The sequence below is a fragment of the Carassius carassius genome, chromosome 21 (assembly GCF_963082965.1).
Source record: "Carassius carassius chromosome 21, fCarCar2.1, whole genome shotgun sequence".
Lineage (NCBI taxonomy): Eukaryota > Metazoa > Chordata > Actinopteri > Cypriniformes > Cyprinidae > Carassius > Carassius carassius.
The window spans coordinates 31,866,339-31,890,966 of record NC_081775.1 but is presented as its reverse complement, the minus strand read 5'-3'; the positions used below and the strand labels follow the sequence as shown (position 1 = coordinate 31,890,966).

The window sequence follows — 24,628 nt, the reverse complement described above, 5'->3', positions numbered from 1 at the left end:
TGTTGAACACAGTTGTGCTGTGCAATATTTTAGTAGAAACTGATGCGTTTAATTTTTTTTTTAGGATTCACAGAAAGCACAGCATTAAAACCAGAAATCTTTAACATAGATATTAATTATGTATTTTCCATGGTTTAAATTAATAGTAAAGAGCTAAACTCTGAAATAACAGAAAGTGAAGTCTGGAAATGTGTGCATGAGGGCTGTTTTTCTTTTCCATTTCTCACATGAGTAATTTAAATAAAACAATTTTTCATTATAAATCATGTTTGAAGTGTGGATTATAACAAGGTTTTTAAGATGATGAGAGAAATCAATTCAATTCCATCCGCGCGCTGTTGTAAAGCCGCTTCTCTCCGCCAGGTGTCGCGCTTGCGCAGAAAACGTGCGTCGGTGCGTCATAAACGCGCGACATACAGACGCGTTACAAAACATCGAAATAACGCTTTGAACTTCAACCCGAACCAAAGAAATCCACGATCAGTTCTTCTGGTGAGTAATTCTATTGATCTGCCCGGTTTAATAAATAATAAAATGCAAACGTAAATACTATAGTCATATGTTTTAATGTGTATGAAAGCCTGAAATAAATTACAGAACATTATTAATAAAAGACTATTACTATTACAATAGTCTATACATTTTTGTCTCTAATTTATTTCTGTGATGCTCCGCTGTATTTTCAGCATCATTCCTCCAGTCTCCAGTGTCACATGATCTTCAGAAATCAGAATAATATGATGATTTATTATTATTTATCATCAGTGCTGGAACTGTTCTGCTGCTTCAGATGATTTCTGAACCTGTGATACTTTTTCAGGATTCTTTGATTTCTGAAGATCATGTGATACTGAAGACTGGAGGAATGATGCTGAAAATACAGCGGAGCATCACAGAAATAAATTACATTTTAAATGATATCAAAATAGAAACCAATATTTTATATTGTAATAACATTTTGCAAGATTAAAGTTTTTTTCTGTATTTTTAATCAAATAAATGCAGTCTTGAAGAGCAGAAGAGACTTCTTTAAGAAACATTACAAGTCTTAGTGACCCCAGACTCTTGACCGGTCGTGTACACACACACACACACATATAGATATATATATAAGTGTGTGTGTTTGTGTCTCCAGTATATAGCTGTAATATTCCCGCAGTGTTTAGAGGCTGAAGGCGGGTGGATGAGGTGATGAGTGTGAGAGGAGAGCTGCTGCAGAGGTTTCTGGACGCTGCGTCTGGAGGAGACGACGAGACTCTCTCGCTCATGCTGTCTCAGTCCAGAGAGCTGCTGGACGAGCGAGGAGAGCAGGGCTGGACCGCTCTGATGCTGACCGCCAGGAACGGACACTACGACGCAGCCAGAGTCCTGCTGACCAGCGGGTGAGACACATCTGACCACGCTCCATGACTCTCTCGTCTCCTGCTTTACATCGAGTTTGTTTCATCACTGATTATTCATTCAGTCATTGTTTAACTGCAGTCAAAAAAAAGCCTAAATGAAAGATTGATGCATTTGAAATGCATGTAAAAATTCCCATCTGTTTACATTACACCGTTTTAACAAGCGTAATGGGATCATATTTATCCGTCAGACAGAAATGAAACGTTAATGTTAATAAACTCCATAAACTAACCATAGATAATGATATTTGTCATTCATAAATCAATAAATCCTATTTGTTTGAATACATTTATTATTGCATTTATAAGTATGAAAAATTATAAATATAACATTTAATTATATAATTATAAAAAATATGATCATAATAATACAATTATGTACTTTTTATTATTATTCAATATTATAAATATTAAATTAAATTATCTAAATTGTAATAATAATACAGCTATTTACTTTTTAGTAGTATGAAATATTACAAATATAAATATAAAATGATTTATTAGTATATAATTTATATATATATATTTTTAGTATATATATTTAATAAAAAGTATTTATTTGATGCTGGAAATTCAGCTTCGCATCACATGAGTCTATTATATTTTAAAGTATATTTAAATAGAAAACTGTTATACTTTAAATAATAATTTGTCACAATTTTTATTTATTTTTTTGCTGTAATTATGATCAAATAAATAAATGCAGCGTTGATGAGCAGAAGTCATAAAAGCAGTAGCACAGAGTAGAAATAGACAACAATACACTGTATGAGTCACAATTATACATTTCTCTTTTATGACAAAAATCATTAGGATATTAAGATAAGATCATGTTCATGAAGATATTTAGTAAATTTCCTACCGTAAATATATCAAAACTTCATGTTTGATTAGTAATATGCATTGCTAAGAACTTCATCTGAACAACTTTAAAGATGATTTTCTCAATATTTAGATTTTTTTTGCTCCCTCAGATTCCAGATTTTCAAATATTGTCCTCCTCACAATCCAGACATCAATGGAGAGATGATTTATTCAGATTTCAGATGATGCATAAATCTCAATTTCACAAAATTGACCGTATAATGACTGGTTTTGTGCTCCTGGGTCACACACACACACACACACACACACACACACATATATATATATAAGTGTGAGTTAGATTGTGATATCACACCAGCACGTTCATTGTGTCGTCCTGCATCAGATGTGATACGAGGGTCACTAACCGCTCGGGTCAGACGGCTCGAGACGTGGCTGTGTTCTGGGGTCACACACACATCGCCCGTCTGCTGACCAGCACAGACACACAGGAGCCGGACATTCACTTCAACAGAGAGATCCTGGACCGCATGAGCGACAGACGCACTGACGGCGAGTGGCTGGCGTCCAGAAGAGCTTCTCCAGAGACGGTGTTCCTGCTCTTCCACGCTCTCAGTCCTCTGGTGCGCTCCGGAGCCGAGCGTGAGGAGCAGATAGAGCTGTGCAAGCTCAGATCGACCGCGGTGCAGGAGCTGCGGACCAGCAGCCGGACCCTGGAGGTCTTCTTAGGAGTGGAGAAGCAGGACGATGGGAAGCCGGCGTGGTTCGCTCTCAGCACAGAAGACGATCTGTCTCAACTCCTCCAGGATAAAGATCCCAGCAGCTTCTTCCTTCAGGAAGCCATGCCCGGACTCCTGAGGCTGAGCGACGATGACGCTGGTGGGGCTTCTCTTAAACATCAGGGTTATACAGTCACATTCAGTCAGTCAGGAGACGCTTCTATCCACAGACACTTGAGGACAACAGAAGCGATCATAACCAACGAAAGATCTGCGCGTCTCCGTTAGCTTAATACAGAACACATAGCAAGGGTTACTTAAAATGATCAAATAAATGAAAAGAAAAAGAAGCGAAGTTAGTGTTAGTTTTTTAAGAAACAATCAGTTTGTAAATGAATAGAGTGCAATTTTTTAAAAGAATAGAATTAGAATAGAGCGTGCTAGAGTTAGTGTCAAATAAAGATGGAAGAGATGTGTTTTTAGCCGATTCTTGAAGAGGGCGAAGGATCATTTTAGTATCACTGATATTAGTGATACTGATATTAAATTGTATAGTCATATTTACATTTTAGTTACCTTGAGCTTAACTGTATTATATTTAGTTTATTACAAGTTTTAGTGATTTAGATGTTAGCTTTTTTTTATGTCCATATGTCTAGATTTTTTTTTGTACTTCAAGTTAAACTAAAGGAAAATAAGACATGATGCTTTAGAAACTAACTGATGTAAAACAAGTTGTCACAACTGAATCTCTGTGTTGATCAGGGTCAGAAACACAATCAAACCAAAACTTATTCAGACACCTTCAACATTTCTCACATTAAATCACAGTTTATTGGCTATCGTTTAGAAAACGGTAATAAAATATGAGAACAACTCAGTTAAAATGTGTCAGAACAAATTCATCTTGATAATGTCAGATAGCTTTGATAGTAAGGTATGTAATGGATTCAGTTGAATAGCTGTCAGCGGTTAAATTTAATACACAATTAGATAAAACCAATTACCAAGCGATGCTTCATTTTGTTCAGTCTGTGCTGTATAAAGATCACATTAGCACTTAAAGAAACACATGCTCAGGTCAAAGTGAATAAGTTTTGGTCCCAAATTTTACTGTTAGTCCACTGTATGAAGAGTGTTTGTGTCTTGTGTTCTAGTATAAATATCTAAACATTCTTGAATCAAGATGCATTTACTGTACAAGTAACATGATTTGATGTTGTCTTGTTTTCTTAAAAAAAAACGTATGAAACAGTATATTATTATTATTTCCCCATCAGGTGTGGTGGCTCAGGCCCGATCAGTCCTGGCATGGCACAGCCGTTACCGCTTCTGCCCGACCTGCGGCAGCGACACCAAAGTAGAGGATGCCGGCTACAAGAGGACCTGTTTGAGAGCAGGCTGCAGGAGTCTCCAGGGCGTCCATAACACCTGTTACCCCAGAGTTGGCAAGTAACCGCTCCATTACGGCTGTGCTGGAGCTCAGAAGAGGGATGTTTCACAGTCTGTCTGCTCCTCAGATCCTGTGGTCATCATGCTGGTGCTCCACCCCGACGGGAAGCAGTGCATGCTGGGACGTAAGAAGATCTTCCCTCCGGGAATGTTCTCATGCCTCGCCGGCTTCGTAGAGCCAGGTATCTGATAATGAAGCCGCGGTACTTGAGTGAGATGCAACAATCTCCAAATCTCACGATACGATAATATCGCGATATGAAGTCCATGATACGATATATATATATATATATATATATATATATATTAAGAATTTGAAAGAAATTAACATTTTGTACATTTTAAAGTTCACTTCTTCAATCTAATGTATTTTGAATAGATCAAATGCATTTAAAATTGATCACGGATTTAATTTATGTTTAGAAAGCCGAACATATCAGAATATAAAAATAACAACAATGATAGCCATATATCGTTAAACAATTGCACTGTAAAAAAAAAGACAATTAACATTTCATAGGTATATTATTTTTGCTTTACACTACAGTAGTGAAAATAAAATACTTTTCAAGTTTTTACACTTGAAAAAGATGGCACCTATTGTACCTGTTAGATTTCTTATTATTATTATTCTTCCATTTCTTCTTCCGCTCTTGATTCCATAGAATCAGTTGTGGGAAAGTTGTGAAATTTGGCGCACTGATAGAGGACAGTCTCAACATTAACCACCGCAAATTTGGAGTCTCTATCTCAAACTCTCTAGCGCCACCACTTGTCCAAAATTTCTCTCATGTTTGTTAATTTTCGAACTATTTTTTTCCTCTGATTTCTTGGCTATAGACGATTCGACTTGAAAATATTTTCGCCATTTTTAATTTTCTAAAGAAAACCTACTTTTTCGAACTCTTCCTAAACCAGTGCTCTGATTTTCACAAAATTTTAACCAGATCATCTTCGGACCGTCCCAACAAAAAGTTATGGAATTCAAGTAGATTTCTCAAACCTTTTTCGAAAAACACGCAAACAAATTTTACGTAGCGCTTGTGAAAATAGACACAAGACTTTATCTCCTCAAAGCTTTATCGTATTCACACTAAACTTGGTTCATGTCATCACAAGTATGTCCTGAGGGTACATGCTGCGTTTCGTCACAGCAACACCTAGTGGTCAGGAGATATGAAAAATTTATATTTTTGCTTATAACTTCTGAATGGTTTAGCCAAAAATAACATAACTGGTCTCTTTAGATTCGGTGAAGCATGCACGAGTCGAACTATACCAAATTAGAATTTTGTTGTAAAATGCTATATTTAACGAAAGCATTGACGTATCTTTACAAAATTTAGTATGTGTCTTTGACACCATGCCCTGATAGTATTTAAAAAGTTTGAGGGCAAAAGTTATAGCAAAATTTCCAAAAATGCTAATAACGTTTTCTAAATTAGCTTATTGCAATGGTCTCAATATATTCATTGGATCATGCCAAAAACATAGATACAAATTTTACTATAGTTAGCCAAACTTCCTATCCGCCATTATGTTGAATGTTGAAAACCTACTTTTTGGAACTCCTCCTAGACTATTGGTCCAATCTTCACCAAATTTGGCTTCATCTTCAGACATTGCTGGCAAGAATGTGTGGATTTCATGTTAATATACAAAATGGTTTTCGTTTTGCGCATAAATGAATTTGCAGGAAACATGCCAAACTGCATCTGAGGCTGTATCTCTGCAAAGCTTTGGCATATTAACAACAAACCTTGTGTGTGCCATTATCACCTCACACAGAACACACCACATATATTTGATAACAGCGCCACCTATTGAACAAAATAAAAATAAATCTTTCTTCTATGCCCAAAAACATTATGATATTATTTTATGACTGATTTTGTGGTCGAGGGTCACAAATATATTTTAAAAACTATACTTTTTGCCTGGAAGACCCATCGTTTCATATCGCAATGTGACTTTGATAATATGGTGATATTGTTGATATGGTTGGATCGCTGTCTGCGGTGATTGATGAGGAGCGTGTGATTCTCAGGGGAGACGCTGGAGGCGGCGGTGAGGAGGGAGGTGCAGGAGGAGAGCGGTGTTCAGGTGGGACCCGTGCAGTACCTGTCTTCTCAGGCGTGGCCTATGCCCTCCTGCCTGATGATTGGCTGCCACTGCGTCGCCGTGACGACGGACATCAAAGTAGACCAGAACGAGATCGAAGAGGCATGCTGGTTCACCCGGCAACAGGTGAGATATTATCCCTTGGGTGTCCATTTAAGAAAAAAATGTTCATGCATTCATTTTCAGGATTTTAACCATTTAATTGCCAGTTTGTTGACATCAGTTGTCATTTGTATCTTTAATTTTTTTTTGTATATCAAGTTACACTTAACAAAATATGAAAAGTTGCATTGGTAACTGGTTTCCGTAAAATTTTTAAAATATTTACATATATACTTATATTCATATCATTTATATTGTATATAAATATTTCATATATGTGTGTGTACATAAACATACACAGTACACACACATATTATGTATTAATCATTGCCCAGCATTAATATTTTTTTTACAGTTTATTTAAACTTATTTCTATAGCAATGAATACAATACACTACTATTAAAATTAATTTGATGCATATTTATCAGTCATATATTAATAAAACCTATATGCTTAAAGGTCACTGGGATTTAATATTGCATTTTGGGTCAAATTTATTAAAAAAGCATAAAGACAAAAATGTTCCCAAGGACATAAGAGTTTAAGGAATATTTCACCAAAAAAATAAAAATGTGCTGAAAAAGTGCTTACCCTCAGTTCATTAGAAGAGTTTGTTTCTTCATCAGGTTTGTAGAAATGTAGCATTGCATCAGTGTCTCATCAATGGATGCTCTGCAGTGAATGGGTGCCGTCAGAATGAGAGTCTGATAAAAACATCACAATAATCCACAGCACTCCAGTCCATCAGTGAACATCTGGAGAAGACAAAAGATGAAACAAATCCAGCATTAAGATGATTTTAACTCAAACACATAGAGTCTATAATCCATAATAACACTTCCTCCAGTGAAAAAGTGTTCTGTTCTGAATCAGGAGAGAAATCTGCACAGATCAAGCAGCGTTTAAACAGCTCTAAACTAATATGAGAGACAACAGAAGATGCACTTTTTCACTGGAGGAAGTGTTATTATGGATTATAGACTCTATGTGTTTGAGTTAAAAACATCTTAATGCTGGATTTGTTTCATCTTTAGTCTTCTCCAGATGTTCACTGAAGAAACAGCAAACTGATCCTGATCTCTGATGATCCTGAGCACATTCACAGCACATTTTTAGGCTGAACTATTCCCTGAACAGAGTTGTAACTGTGTTTCTTTGCTTCTCAGGTGATGGATGCTCTTGTGAAAGACAAACAGGCCGTGTTCATCATGCCGCCCAGACAAGCCATCGCTCACTATCTGCTCAAACACTGGATCGGCTGTAACGCAAACCTCTGAACCAGGGTTAAAATGCTTCTTTCATGGTCCAAACGAGAAGACGTGTTAATCACATCTTCTGTGTGAATTAAAGAAGATAATGCAGTAATATAACTCTAATTAGATTACTTTGACATGCTCATCTCTGACTAATAACAGAATAATATTTCCTGATTGTAACATTGAAACAAATGTTTTCTCTGAATCTGCTTATGCATTGTGAACGAGGCTAAACAAATAAACTTGAATTGAATGTGTTGTTTTCTCTAGTCATCATGATCTTTAAACAGTCTAACAGTGTGATTCATAGTATATTTAGTGTATTTCTGATGCTTCTTACATGATTTGGACCGTTGCAAACTCTCAACCTTCTGTTCTTTGACTTCTGGCTCATCATAATTTACTAAGGATAAAGGATGTGGATTTTTTAACAATATTTTACACAGTTTCTACCCAATAAAACATTATAGATCTTGAAGACTAGACAAATATCCAGGTTTCCCAAAAATCATGGTTCTTCAGAGTCAAAAGAATGAATTAAAATCAGAAATATGTTGGTTTTGTTAGTTGTTTAGACTTATTTTAACCCTCAGAATGCATTCAAAATCTGTATACTATTTTGGGTCCATTTGAACTTGAAAAATTATCATTTTTCACATATCATTACTTTTTCAGCTAATGCCATATACACACAGTTGCCATATTACAGCATTTACCCATTTTCTTAATTAAAACATTGGACAATTCTTTGAAATGAAATCACGCATGAACCACATAAAAAAATATCTATGATGCAAAAACATTTTTTTCCAATATTGATAAGAAATTTTATTTCAATATATAACTGTAATTAACAAGAACATAGAGTATAATCTGAAAATGATCAGTGTTGCCCAAAATGTAAATACACTCCTTTGAACTTTTAACAATTGTTCAAAAACATTAAAAATTAACAAAACGTACACATTTAAATATATCAAAACAACACAAATATGACTGAAGGGTCACAAAAAAAACACTGCATAAACCTTTACTTTTAGATGAAAAAGTGGACATTTTCCAGCTGCAATGATTCATCAATAGACTAAATTCAGTCTAAAGGTGTGAGAGATATGAGGAAAAGGTTAACTATTTTCCAGAAGTTTTCTGACACTAAAATAACTTCACAGATCATTTTACAGAAAGTATTTTTGACAGCTAATGGGACTCCATACTTAACCGGGTCAAAAATGACCCGAACACAAAATACGATGTATCTATGATGTAATACCAGTATACCAATAATCGTAGCCACCAGATCCAGTCTGTATCCAGATCAGAGGGTCACTGCAGTCAGCCGGATCCAGTACGTATCCAGACCAGATGGTGGATCAGCACCTAGAAAGGACCTCTACTGCCCTGAAAGACAGCGGAGACCAGGACAACTAGAGCCCCAGATACAGATCCCCTGTAAAGACCTTGTCTCAGAGGAGCACCAGGACAAGACCACAGGAAACAGATGATTCTTCTGCACAATCTGACTTTGCTGCAGTCTGGAATTGAACTACTGGTTTCGTCTGGTCAGAGGAGAACTGGCCCCCAACTGAGCCTGGTTTCTCCTAAGGTTTTTTTCTCCATTCTGTCACCGATGGAGTTTCGGTTCCTTGCCGCTGTCGCCTCTGGCTTGCTTAGTTGGGGTCACTTCATCTACAGCGATATCGTTGACTTGATTGCAAATAAATGCACAGACACTATTTAACTGAACAGAGATGACATAACTGAATTCAATGATGAACTGCCTTTAACTATCAATTTGCATTATTGACACTGTTTTCCTAATGAATGTTGTTCAGTTGCTTTGACGTAATGTATTTTGTTTAAAGCGTTATATAAATAAAGGTGACTTGACTTAATAGATTTATGGTTAAAAATCTGAAATAAATTATACACATTTTGAAGGTCTTTAAGCATTTGCAAAGTTTCATTCCTTTACTAAAAATTATGTTTTTTGTTTTTGTTTTAAAAACTCAAGCACATGATATGATTCTTCATCATCAAATACTGTATGAAGTACACAGAAGTGCAGCAAAAGCAAACATGAAATGAGTGAAAGTCGTGTGAGATTCTCTTAGAGATGAGAAACCGCAGTCGAGTCATTCTGAGACCAGTGCTGGTTTCAGTCTGAATTTCTCTCTCCAGGAATCTGTCCAGTCTGAACATAACCTGAGCCATCGGGTAAGAATGGCAGATCTACATACTCGGGCAGACTGGAGGGAGTCAGAGCGCTTTCCTCATAATCTGAACAAGGTTTCCACAGAGCTGTACCTTCAGCCGTCACAGAGGTCTTCAGCGGAACCTCGTCCTCATGATCAGAAACCACAAACACGCTCTTCTCCATCTGCTGGTCCATCAGGAATAAACCGTCCAGATTCAGCACCCAGATCTTATCACTGCCCTGATTTAACTGGGAAAGAAAGTCAGTCAGGTGGTTAAAATTAAGTACTTAGACCTCATAACAAATTCTGATCCATTTTCCTTTTTGAGATAATTGCTTTTCTTCTTCTTTTAAAAAAAAATGGTTTTGGGTCATATTTGGCCCGGGTTTGTATAAAGTCGAATTTGGGGTCAATAATATTTTTTTATAAAACAGATAGTTCTCTACTTGATTCTGATTGGTTGAGTTTGAGTTTGAGTTGAAGTTGTTTACTAGTAACAAGCACCTTTGTTTACGTTTGTGTGTTGCTCGGCAACCACTTTGTAGCAACCACCACTGTTTCTGAGGAGCTACATTGTTTGATGGAAGAATACTGTTGTTATTAATATCATTACACTTTATTTGTTCTGTTTTATTTTGTGAAACCTTACTACGTGTATGGAATAACCGTTTTATAAAAGCAATAAGCCCCGTGAAGCCGTGGTTTACAGTGAATTTATAACAGCTAAAGGGGTTTTAGTCACTTAGCTGTTATAAATTCACTGTAAAGCATGGCTTCTTAGGTCTTATTGCTTTATTTGTTTAAGGTGTAGTTCTAAAAAAATTAAATTTAAAATTTCAAAGAAAAAGCGTCTGATAAATTTTAAATAAATATATATTTTTTTAAATAATAAAAAACAGGTAATGCGGTAATAATAACTTAGAAATGGTTTCACATTCACTCGTTAATGAAAGCTGCTGATTAGAAACAATATGAATGTAGGTGAAAAATGTTATGACTGTTTTATAAACTTATGATTCTTCTGGTGCTCAGATTTTGACTGCATTATGAGGGTTAAAGGAATAAAGGATTCTCACCTGAAGATGCGGGTTGAGAAGCCAGCGTCCAATCAGACTGTACCTCGGATTGGCGATGATGGGAAAGAAATATTCCCTGCACCTGTGTGTAAAGTGATGACCGAGTTATAAAATGGAGGCAAAACGAGACAATGCGATTTATTTTTCATGAATTCAGTGCTTACATGGTCCTAGATAAAACCGAGAAAATCCCAAAGATGAGCAGCAGGAGAACCGCTGGAACAGCAAACCTCATCATCTCTTCATAATCTGGAAAATCCGCCACCACATTTGATTACTTTTAGGTTATTTATATATTAATAAGTATCTTTTTTCTCAAAGCGAATAAGACAGTTGAGGTCATGTTACATTTATGCATTTAGCAGACGCTTTTATCCAAAGCGACTTGCATTGCATTCAGGCTAACAATCCCCAACCTTGCACTTGCTAAGCAGTGCTCTACCACTTGAGCTACAGGAACAGGTTTTTACAGGAATTTATTAATTAATCTGTAATTTCTACCAGCACATCTTACCCAGCAGAAGTGTGGTGATGTCCAGACTGGCCTTTGTGAAGTTCCCGTCTCTAGTTTCTCCGTGTATGTGGACTGAGTATTTGGTGTTTGGACGGAGGTGGAGGAACAAATGCTGCTGTTTGTCAGGAAAGACTGCGAGAGCTGAGAAATAGAAAGAGTTTTAAGAGATTCACACACACACACACACACACACACACACAGTGACTCTTACTCTGAATCTCGTTCGGTCCGGTTAACACCAGTCTGTACTGAAGCACACTGACGCCGGGCTTCGCCTCTTGCCAGCTCCACCGCAGCGCTACAGACGAGCTCGAGACATTCAGCAGACCAAACCGCACCAGACCCAACAGAGCTGGAGCAAAACATCACAGAACTCAGCATTTCACAGCGTTTCGTAAAGCTCTGACATATTCACTATCACTAACCGCCGTGCTGTAGATCCGCAGAGATGTTTTTTGGCGGCCCGGAGAGAGACTCACAGATGGGAAACACGCTGATGTTGTACGTCTGCTGCACTTCAATGCCTTAAATTAGCAAATGCTTTACATTGACAGACCATTTTCAAATAATAATGCACATAAAGCAAAGCTCAAGAAAACCAGTGCAGGTCACATTTTACCACAAAATGAAAAAATTTTAACGAGAAGACAATACATTTACATTTAATCATTTAGCAGACGCTTTTATCCAAAGCGACTTACAAATGAGGACAGTGGAAGCAATCAAAACCAACAAAAGAGCAATGATATGCAAGTGATATAATAAGTCTGAGTTAGATTATCACAGTACACATAGTAAGGTTCCCTTTCGAACGTTCTCTCACATTGTGTATGGGGAAACTCCTGTTTACACTGATACTGAAGCCTGATTTTTTCACGTTTGTGTAGCTGCACAAACCAATGGTGCACTAGCCTGCCAGAATGGGTGGAGCCGACCCCTATATAAGTCAGCTCAGAGTGCCATTTCATCAGAATCTTGTTCTTTAAGTGACGAGGATCATCTCTTCGCTGACACTGGAAGGAAGAAGCTGAAGAAGGAAAGAAGCTCTTTCTGATTGCCGCCATTGATGGAAGACCCAGCATTTGAAGAAGCGGCGCGGACACCTTTCCCTGAAGCTATCAGGCTGAATAAAAGAGCGAATTTGAGCGAATTTCCAAGCGGGTATTCCAAGTGTCGCACCACAAGTGTGACTTGTGCAGGGATCCCCATCTTGAGTCTGACCAGTACATGGAGGTACAGTACATGCTCTCATTGTGAAAGCATAAGCCTCACCAGCTGGTCACCTTCTTTAATAAAGGCAGTCCTCCTCGCTTTGCTCTCCCGTTTCCTTTCTCCCCTGAGAGTAGGAAACAGCGGAGCAGCTGGATTCTGACAGTGAGTTCAAGCGCTCCAGCACTGCAGCCCCAAGCTGCCAGAAGACCTGATTCACACTCTTATGAGACAACCATTCAGAATGTTAACTTTGAAACAGATCCTCTCTCGGGTTTGTCCCGAGAACTGGTTTATGACAGTGGATCTGAAAGATGCGTACATTCACATTCACATAACCCCCTGTCACAGACCGTTCTTGAAATTCCTGCTTGAGTTAGTGGCCTATTAGTACACAGTCCTACCATTTGGACTGTCTCTGGCCCCTCATACTTTTATGAAGTGCATTGACGAAGCTTTTTTCCCTCTGAGACAGAAGAGAATCCACATTCTCAATTATGATGATTGGCTGGTTTAAGCCAGAATAGAAAAGGAAGTAATCACACACAGACTGCTGCTGATCAACCATCTTGTAGCACTGCGGGTTGAATATGAACCCACACAAAAGTAAATTGTTCCCCAGACAGTGAGCTGCCTTTCTGGGGACTGTTATAGACTCGACCCGAATGCAGACGTGGCTTACACGGGAATGGCCCCTGACTATTCAGCAACTGATGGCATCTTTCAAGCCAGGACTTTGTGTCCCATCAGGACTTTCTGCCTAATGGTGGCCACCTCCTCTGTGATTCCTCTATGCCAGCTTCCCATGCAGCCTCTCCAATACTGGCTCAAAGCCTGTCCCACGCCTGGTGGTTTTATCTCAGGGCTAACCCATTGCTATATGGAGGCCGTGGCCCCTTGGACGACTTCTTGCATGTTTCAACAAGGCGTTCAGTTGGGACTGACCACCAGGAGGAAGGTATTTAATGTGGATGCCTCCGACATGGGTTGGGGCGCTCTGTTAGAGGGCTGTCCGGCATCCGGCTCCTGGTCGACTCATGACCAGGAGTGAGGCAACAAGTCCTGGTCCAATCGGACTACATGATGTTGGTAGCCTACAATTTATATGTCCCTGCATTGTAGGCACATATTTTGACTATTTAGTTTGCTTCTTTCCCCTCAAGGATGGAAATAGTTATATCTATAGTCCTCATCAGTGCTTGGGACACAGTTTAGCTCATGTTCTTTGGAGTCCTTAATTAAGTGCTCCTAGACGGGGCTTGCAGAGCGGGTAGTTGTATATCTGCTCATAGCACGGCGTGATTAGATGCGTTCCCCATACACAACGTGAGAGATCGTTCGAAAGAGAACGCTCGGGTTACTAATGTAACCTCGGTTCCCTGAGATAAGGGAACGATCATTGTGTCACTTGCCATGGTACAAGCTGCACGTGAATCAATGACTGTCGCTTCAGTCGAATGATTCTGATGAAATGGCGCTCTGAGCCACCTTATATAGGGGCCGGCTCCGCCCATTCTGGTGGGCTAGAGAGCCATTGGTTTGTGCAGCTACACAAACGTGAACAAATCAGGCTTCAGTATTAATGTAAACAGAAATTTCTCCATACACAATGCTCATTCCTTATCTCAGGGAACCGAGGTTATGTCAGTAACCAGAGCATTTTATATATATATACACACACACACACACACACACACACACACACACACACACACACACAATAAACAAGTAGACAGAATAGAAAAAGAATATAGAGAGCTAGTGTTATTTAATTTTTTTTTAAAGATAAACAAGCAGAAGACGTATAGAGAGTGCAAGTGATAGAAGTTCAAGTGTTTTTCTAATAAAAAAAAATAAAACAAATAGATGAAATAGAATTAAAATAGACAGTGCAAAATACATTTTACACAAAGTCAGATTATGGCACTGTACACTACCTCTCACCATAATAATGTGTCCATAATTTTACTACTTTACAGACTCATTGTAATTCTAAATGATTCTCATTACATTTCATACTTTAAGATAATTTACTGATTGTACTCCTCATTTGATAAAAGCATCTGCTAAATGAATAAATGTGAATGTACTTTTATTTTTAATTGATTACAACAAACAAAAATACAATATTTAATTTTTTAAATCAGCACAAAGGCAGCACAAGAACTTCTACGATGAAGTGCTAATTGAAATCATATTCATTTATTTCAGTAATAAGAATTGTGAGGGACATGAGGTTATTTGTCTTTATACTATCTTTATATTATCTTAATACTCTTAAAGAAATATGTGACTCTTCTAAATGTAAAGTATAAGCAATAAAATTATACATAAAATATTATAGATATAAAATAGCTGTAAAGAGAATATAATTGCTAGTTTATTAAGATTTTTGGATTACATACAAAAAAAAAATTCACAAATGAGAACATATTTTTAAAACTGTATATTTAAAACTGTATTACCAACACGCCATTATTTTGTAATTTTACATATATAAATTTTTCACAAAATGTGGGTATTATAAATGGTATTTTTAAATGTGAATTTCCAGTTTTTTTATTTATTTATTATTTATTTTTTGTGTATTTTCCTGAAGCTCAAACAGTAAAGCCTGACGCTCGCAACGCCAAGATCATGGGTAAAAATAATGTCACAATGTTAAAAACCTTAATGCTCTGAAAGAAACACAATTCTTATCAATGTAATGTCCAAGCAATAAAATAAAATTGATTATAAAAATGGATAAAATTGCTTATCTATTCAAACTTTACAAAAATAAACATGTAAAAAAACATACTTTTTAAAAAAATATTTTTTTATATTTTATTATAATATTAAAAACAGTATTTTTTAATGGTCTTTTTATTTTTAATGTAATTTTTTTTTCTTTTTATGCACTCCCTGAAGCTCAAACACTTTACACTAGATTATGGGATTGATTCCCATTGGATTTCAGGATTAAATATGATCCAGCCATATTTTGTGAGATTCCCTCATTAATATTGTTATGTGTCATATGTATAGTGTGTGGTCAGACCTGGCAGACGGACAGTGAAGGTGGATCCGTCGACTCTTTCCCAGCGTTTGTGCTCGCTGTCGGTCGCAGAGCTCCATTCAATAGCGAACTCGCTGATGTTTACCACGGTAAACTCATATTCCCAGCGGATCCACAGTGAAGAACCATCAGAATAAACCCAGAGACTCTTCACCGCCGGCACATCTGATGGAAAACAAAGTCATTTAACAACACAAGAACTATGTTAAATAAAAAATAAAAAAATAAATAAAGCTAGTTGCAACTTTTTATCTCTCAGTTCTATTCATGGGAAAATATTATTTTTGAGAAATGGCAGCTGCTGACCGTGAGTACGAGACGCGTCGACAGTGAGCCTGCGGTCCGGCGAGCGTCCAGCGCTGTTATAGGCACAAACTGAGACCTCATACTCCTCTGACCGCACCAGAACAACTGTCTACAGACATTGATCCAACCTTACATTCAGAAACTCAATGGTGCTTGGACCTGAGGGTTTCTCTTGTTCGAAATGACTCACTTGTGAATGCACTTATAATATAATGCTGATGAATGTTTACTAAAAAAACTTAAAAGATTTTTTTTAATAAAAACACACATTATCAAAATGCATTTAAGCAATATGAGATATTTCTAACTATATATTTCTAAATTATTATTTTTATTATTATTTATATATTAGTTATACATGATTTATATATGAATTCTACTTTGTAAATCAAAGGTAAAAAAAAAAAGTAAAATAAAATGAAAAAACACCCCACAATGAAAATATGTTTAAGCAATTTCTGATATTTCTAATCAAAAGCAAAAAATACAATCTAAAATAAAATAAAAACACCCAAACAATGAAAAAGTATTAAGCAATTTCTGACATTTCTAATCAAAAGTTATATATATATATATATATATATATATATAAATATAATTAAATAACAAATGTAAGCAATTTCTGATCAAATCAAGAGTAAAAAATGAAAAATGAAATAAAATATAAAATAAAATAAAAACACCCACTCAATAAATATGTATTTAAGCAATTTCAGACATTTCTAATAAAAAGTAAAAAATAAAATAAAATAAAAAACACCCCCGCAATGAAAAAATAATTAATTTCTGATATTTCTAACCTTGTAAATTATTATATTTTCTGTATATTTCTATATACTACATTATTATTTATACATCAGTTATATATGGAATCTAACAAGTTGACATTTCTTCACTTAATCAAAAGTAAATAATAAAATAAAATAAAATCTTTATTGTTAAAAGCGCTATTTAAATAACGGTGATTTGACTTGGCTGTAAAATAAAATGAAATCAACTGCACCTTGAGATGAGTGGTGTTGATGGTTTTCTTCAGAGAGGGCTGTGTGAAGGACTTGTAGGACACTTCATATCCTCGAATGAGTCCTCGAGCGTCTGTGACGTCCAGAGCCTTCAGAAACACACACAACTGTGTGATTCACACACACACACACACACACACACACACACACACACACACACTGTGTTACCTTCCAGAGAAGCACCAGCCGCCGAATCCCAGAGTTTCCATCTGAATCCACATAATAACTGAGAGAGAGAGCAGCAGAAGGCACTGCAAACACACAACCACGACTTACACCTCGATACAGAACACCACAGTCTGTGTGAGGATCATATTAAAGTCCTGTTCTCATCACTCACAGCTCTCTGTCGTCTTCACTCGAGTCTCCTCGCTCCAGTCGCTCCATCGGCCGAATCCGTGGAAGCAGGAGACGCTCAGATCAAACACACTGAAGGACTGTAAACCCTCGATCACGAACTGAGACTCGACTGAAGCCTGGAAATCTGCTGTCTGAGACACAAACATCCTCAGTCAAACACATCGTACTTCAGAATTAGATTAGATTATACTCCATAATAATAAAATAAAACTTTTATTTTTAAATATAAAATAATTATTATTATTTAAATAAAATAAAGCAAAATAAATTATTATTATTAGTTTTTAATCTTGATTATCTATTAATTCTGGCAGGTAGATATTCTCCACATAATCAAAATTAAACAGAATATAAAATATAATGGAATATAACAGAAATATAAATAATGTAAAATACAATTTAAAATTAATTTTTATTAAAATAAAGTAGAAAATGTAACTTTTATTAGTAGTATTATTTATCTTGGATATCTATGAATTCTGACAAGCAGATATTTCTCCACTTAATCAAAATAAAATAAGATAAACTTAAACTTCTGTGTTGAGACGTTTGTAATGGATTTTGCAATGTAAAAATAAAATGCAGTGAAATAATATAAATAAATAAATAGTGTTATTTATTGTAATTATCTATGAATTCTGATATGTAGACATTTTTGCAACAATTTCTGACCTCTGTCCATGACTTTGTGTTGAGACGCTTGTAACGGATTTTGCATTTAATAATTCTAATTGGTATTTTCCCGCTGGTCCATGTGACGTTGATTGACGAGTCAGTGGCGTTTACAGATGTGATCAGCGGCCGAGGAACCTTAACTACAACATTCACACAATCAGCAGATTCTTCTGTAGTCTGTTTATCACATTTATGATTCTGCAGCACAGAAGCAGTCATCAGAATCAAAATAATACTGTTGTCTTACTTATATCTCCAATGATTAGTGGATAGATGTCAGAGAACTGCTCTTTCTGGCTGATGACGCTCTTTGATTTGATGGTTAAATTTAAAGTTGAATGCATGTTTAAAATGGCAGGACAGTAGATGAAGTCCTGGACTCTACAATACAAAAACCACATTAACATGTTGATCATAGTGAGGTTTAGCTGATCAGGTCAAAGCAGCAGTACTGATGAAATGACCCTCGTTAGATACGTGTACCGGCTAAAAATGAAGCTGCTGATGGTTTCCGATCTGACGTCTTTTGTCTGAATCCATCTGCAGGTGAACGATTTCTCTTGGATCAGATAGTGACACGATGTGTTCAGGAAGTTCTCTTGAGAACAAAAACAGAAATTAAACCTTAAATCAACAGCAGATATGATGGTAAACCAGTCTGGATGGTTTTAGGCTCATAAAAGTCTTGTACCAGGGGTTCTGGGAACTGGAGGAGCTCCATCTAAAGCCATATAGTGACAGTCAGAGCTGGACGTCACACACAGCTTCTTCTGATTCTCACAATCATTCAGCTTATTCTGAGGCACCGTCAGCTCTGGAAAACAGTCTCATTAACTCATATGCTTCATATATTATCATACTCCTGTGTGTCAACAACAGAATTTTACCTTGAATCCTGAAAGTGCGCTTTAGGTTTCCCAAAGCACCTGTAAATCAAACACAATCAGTAGATTCAAATCTGAGAAATATTTAAGGAGAAATTTTAACATGTATGCATTTAGCAGACACTTTTATACAAAGTGACTTACAGTGCATTCAGGTTATAAATTTTAATAAATTTTTTTACCAGTATGTGTGTTCCCTGGGAATTGAACCCACAACCTTTTGCGCTGCTAACGCAATGCTCTACCACTGACAGCATTGTGATAATGTTTGGTGTTGTGTTCAGATAGTACATGTCACATTACAAAGAAACCGTAAGTAACACACTGACTTAAACATGACATTTTTAAGTACAAAAAGACTGAAATAACATTTTCTATGGAAGTTCGGCTTCACTATGGGGTGTAGAAATAAAAAATAGGTCATGGTGAGTTTTATTTTGCAATTCTGACTTTGTTTCACAGTCCTGAGAATTTGGATTTACAGTATAAACTGAATTCAAAGGGTAAAAAAATCAGAATTGCAAGAAAAAAATTAAGAATTGTGATGTATAAATTTAGAATTATGGATGTAAACTCAGAATTACAGATATAAACTCAGAATTGAGACATAAACTCAGAATTACAGATATAAACTCAGAATTGAGACATAAACTCAGAATTATGGATATAAACTCAGAATTGAGATATAAACTCAGAATTGAGATAATAACTCAGAATAACAGACATAAACTCAGAATTATGGACATAAACTCAGAATTGAAATATAAATTCAGAATTGAGACATAAACTCAGAATTACTGACATAAACTCAGAATTGAGATATAAACTCAGAATTACTGACATAAACTCAGAATTGAGAGATATAAACATAGCACTGAGAAATATAAACAGAATTTAGATATATAAACTCAGAATTACTGACATAAACTCAGAATTGAGATATAAACTTAGAATTACGGACATAAACTCAGAATTGAGAGATATAAACATAGCACTGAGAAATATAAACAGAATTTAAATATATAAACTCAGAGTTACAGACATAAACTCAGAATTTAGATATAAACTCAGAATTGAGATATAAACTCAGAATTACAGATATAAACTCAGAATTTAGATATAAACTCAGAATTACAGACATAAACTCAGAATTATGGACATAAACTCAGAATTGAGATATAAATTCAGAATTGAGACATAAACTCAGAATTACTGACATAAACTCAGAATTGAGAGATATAAACATAGCACTGAGAAATATAAACAGAATTGAGATATATAAACTCAGAGTTACAGAAATAAACTCAGAATTTAGATACTGTATAAACTCAGAATTATGGACATAAACTCAGAATTGAGATATAAACTCAGAATTACAGACATAAACTCAGAATTATGGATATGAACTCAGAATTGAGTTATAAATTCAGAATTGAGATATAAACTCAGAATTTAGATATAAACTCAGAATTACGGACATAAACTCAGAATTGAGATATAAACTCAGAATTTAGATATAAACTCAGAATTACAGACATAAACTCAGAATTATGGACATAAACTCAGAATTGAGATATAAATTAGAATTTAGATATAAACTCAGAATTACGGACATAAACTCAGAATTGAGATATAAACTCAGATTTACAGACATAAACAGAATTATGGACATAAACTCAGAATTGAGATATAAATTTAGAATTGAGATATAAACTCAGAATTACAGACATAAATTCAGAATTATGGACATAAACTCAGAATTGAGATATAAATTCAGAATTGAGACATAAACTCAGAATTACTGACATAAACTCAGAATTGAGATATAAACTCAGAATTACGGACATAAACTCAGAATTATGGATATAAACTCAGAATTGAGATATAAACTCAGAATTACAGATATAAACTCAGAATTTAGATATAAACTCAGAATTACAGACATAAACTCAGAATTATGGACATAAACTCAGAATTTAGATATAAATTCAGAATTGAGACATAAACTCAGAATTACTGACATAAACTCAGAATTGAGATATAAACTCAGAATTAAGGACATAAACTCAGAATTGAGAGATATAAACATAGCACTGAGAAATATAAACAGAATTGAGATATATAAACTCAGAGTTACAGAAATAAACTCAGAATTTAGATACTGTATAAACTCAGAATTATGGACATAAACTCAGAATTGAGATATAAACTCAGAATTACAGACATAAACTCAGAATTATGGATATGAACTCAGAATTGAGTTATAAATTCAGAATTGAGATATAAACTCAGAATTTAGATATAAACTCAGAATTACGGACATAAACTCAGAATTGAGATATAAACTCAGAATTTAGATATAAACTCAGAATTACAGACATAAACTCAGAATTATGGACATAAACTCAGAATTGAGATATAAATTAGAATTTAGATATAAACTCAGAATTACGGACATAAACTCAGAATTGAGATATAAACTCAGATTTACAGACATAAACAGAATTATGGACATAAACTCAGAATTGAGATATAAATTTAGAATTGAGATATAAACTCAGAATTACAGACATAAATTCAGAATTATGGACATAAACTCAGAATTGAGATATAAATTCAGAATTGAGACATAAACTCAGAATTACTGACATAAACTCAGAATTGAGATATAAACTCAGAATTACGGACATAAACTCAGAATTGAGATATAAACTCAGAATTACGGACATAAACTCAGAATTGAGAGATATAAACATAGCACTGAGAAATATAAACAGAATTGAGATATATAAACTCAGAGTTACAGAAATTAACTCAGAATTTAGATATAAACTCAGAATTACTGACATAAACTCAGAATTGAGATATAAACTCAGAATTACAGACATAAACTCAGAATTATGGATATAAACTCAGAATTGAGATATAAACTCAGAATTACAGACATAAATTCAGAATTATGGACATAAACTCAGAATTGAGATATAAATTCAGAATTGAGACATAAACTCAGAATTACTGACATAAACTCAGAATTGAGATATATAAACTCAGAGTTACAGAAATAAACTCAGAATTTAGATATAAACTCAGAATTACAGACATAAACTCAGAATTATGGATATAAACTCAGAATTGAGATATAAACTCAGAATTGAGATATAAACTCAGAATTACAGACATAAATTCAGAATTATGGACATAAACTCAGAATTGAGATATAAACTCAGAATTATGGATATAAACTCAGAATTGAGATATAAATTCAGAATTGAGGTATAAATTCAGAATTTAGATATAAACTCAGAATTACGGACATAAACTCAGAATTGAGATATAAACTCAAAATTACAGACATAAACTCAGAATTATGGACATAAACTCAGAATTGAGATATAAATTCAGAATTGAGATATAAATTCAGAATTTTAGATTTAGATTCAGAACATAGCACTGAGAAATATAAACAGAATTGAGATATATAAACTCAGAGTTACAGAAATAAACTCAGAATTGCAGACATAAACTCAGAATTTAGATATAAACTCAGAATTTAGATATAAACTCAGAATTGAGAAATAAACTCAGAATTACGGATATAAACTCAGAATTACGGACATAAACTCAGAATTGAGATATAAACTCAGAATTATGGATATAATATACTCATAATTGAGAGATATAAACATAGCACTGAGAAATATAGACGTAGAATTGAGAGATATAAACTCCGAATTAAGATATAAACTCTGAATTGAGATTTAAACTCAGAATTATAGATAAACTCAGAATTACAGATATAAACTAAAAATTACAGATATAAACGTAGAATTACAAGATGTAAACGTAGAATTGAGAAATATTAACTCAGAATTGTGAGAAACAATATACAAATTGTGAGATAAAGTCAAAGTTACCCTTTTTATTTTTATTTCAAGGAAAAATCATGTTTTATAAATGTAGAGCTAACGGTTACTTACAGCAGAAGCAGAAGACACAGATCAAGACGCACACCGATCTCTTGCAGTTCATCTTTTCATCTGCAAAGTGAAATAAGGTGAAGTGATTTTAAAAGAAAAAAAGCCTGAAACAACCTTAACAGCCAAAGAAAACCAGGAGTTCATGAATGTGAATTCTGTAGATCTGTAACTCTGATAAATCCACACACAATATGCACAATTCAAACATATGGCACAAGCAGAGTAAAATCACTCACAGTCGATGTGGAGCACATGCTGTTTGAACCTCAGTGGTTTTCACTCTCTTATGATTTCTCAATGTGAAGCTCAGGCTTAGAAGAAGAGTGATAACATCAGAGTGATACAGCAGAAAAACACTTCCTTTCACACTTTCTTTCCATTTCACTTGTGGTTGAGAACACTACACAACTCAACAAATCAACAGCATACGTCTATTATCTGACAGAAAAAAAGAGTTTGTAATAAAACGCTTCTGCTTTTGTAATTAGAAACTGAATTTCTGAGAAAAGAGTTGGCGTTGGCTGGAGAAAGAGTCAAGATCTGGACATTTTAAACACGCTTACTTTTTGAGAAACTGTTGATGAACAAGATATGAACACACAACTTTTAACCAACGCCAGCAGGCGAAACACTTTAAAGCTGATAAAATAATAAATGCATCAGTATGTGATTCAATAGAAATGAATCTCACATCACCGTTAGACTTCACACTCACCAATGAGTTTCACTGCCAATCACACCTACAATACTGTGAGAATCAATCAATCCATCCATCCATCAGAGAACTGAGCATCCTGAAGGAGATTGAAAGGAATCACAATGATGAAATCAAACTCATATGTCCATATTCACTATATTATATTAAGTTCACTGATGATTCACTCATAGATTTAAATGCTTCGTCAATGGTTTTCAGTATTAACAGTAACGTGCTTAAATCACATTATTGAATTATATAATTTTAATTTCCCATCTGAATTCACTGAACATCACTTAATTGCATCTGATCACTTAGTAAAGAAACCGTCATTTAGTATATGGATGTAGCAGTGTTCTTTTAGTATCAATGAGATACTATTATAACAGGTTCATTTATTATTAAATGTTTATTATTATAAATTATTTATGCATTAATTATTACAGTTATTTCAGTATTAGTTTTTGTTATTTTAGTTCATCAAGTTAAAATGAAAAGGATAAATGTTGCTTTGGAAACAGCTGAAATAAAATACGTTTTTTTAAATGTGACCCTGGAGCACAAAACCAGACATTTTTCAAATTGTGAATAAATCATCTCTCCATTGATGTGTGGTTTGTTAGGAAGACAATATTTTAAAAAATCTAGAATCTGAGGGAGCAAAAAAATCTAAATATTGAGAAAATCATCTTTAAAGTCATCTTTAAAAAGTTCTTAGCAATGCATATTACTAATCAAACATTAAGTTTTGATATATTTACGGTAGAAGATTT

At 34.9% G+C, this 24,628-nt stretch overlaps 2 protein-coding genes across 3 annotated transcripts; one reads left to right on the top strand and one right to left on the bottom strand.

Annotated features, from left to right (window-relative positions):
• Nucleotides 1-416: 416 nt before the first annotated feature.
• On the top strand, nucleotides 417-8,136 carry nudt12 (nudix (nucleoside diphosphate linked moiety X)-type motif 12). The gene is made up of 7 exons (XM_059504336.1): nucleotides 417-492; nucleotides 1,136-1,382; nucleotides 2,614-3,107; nucleotides 4,228-4,395; nucleotides 4,468-4,581; nucleotides 6,447-6,646; nucleotides 7,790-8,136. Exons 2-7 carry the CDS (start codon nucleotides 1,192-1,194, stop codon nucleotides 7,898-7,900), a joined length of 1,278 nt encoding a protein of 425 aa, XP_059360319.1. The 5' UTR covers nucleotides 417-492; nucleotides 1,136-1,191; the 3' UTR covers nucleotides 7,901-8,136.
• Nucleotides 8,137-9,893: 1,757 nt separating this feature from the next.
• LOC132097273 (interleukin-6 receptor subunit beta) lies at nucleotides 9,894-23,583 on the bottom strand. Of its 2 annotated transcripts, XM_059502897.1 has the most exons (18): nucleotides 23,395-23,583; nucleotides 23,159-23,218; nucleotides 19,182-19,220; nucleotides 18,986-19,108; nucleotides 18,778-18,892; nucleotides 18,542-18,675; nucleotides 18,292-18,434; nucleotides 17,600-17,750; nucleotides 17,428-17,510; nucleotides 17,241-17,348; nucleotides 16,238-16,346; nucleotides 15,914-16,096; nucleotides 12,090-12,188; nucleotides 11,876-12,016; nucleotides 11,665-11,805; nucleotides 11,315-11,399; nucleotides 11,151-11,232; nucleotides 9,894-10,313 (listed from the first exon to the last, which is right to left on the bottom strand). In XM_059502897.1, exons 2-18 carry the CDS (start codon nucleotides 23,208-23,210, stop codon nucleotides 10,035-10,037), a joined length of 2,067 nt encoding a protein of 688 aa, XP_059358880.1. In that variant the 5' UTR covers nucleotides 23,211-23,218; nucleotides 23,395-23,583; the 3' UTR covers nucleotides 9,894-10,034. The 2 variants fall into 2 exon arrangements, with proteins under 2 accessions (XP_059358880.1, XP_059358882.1); XM_059502899.1 differs by lacking the exons at nucleotides 18,986-19,108; nucleotides 19,182-19,220; nucleotides 23,159-23,218; nucleotides 23,395-23,583 and having other exon boundaries at nucleotides 18,542-18,668; nucleotides 18,778-18,873.
• Nucleotides 23,584-24,628: the final 1,045 nt, after the last annotated feature.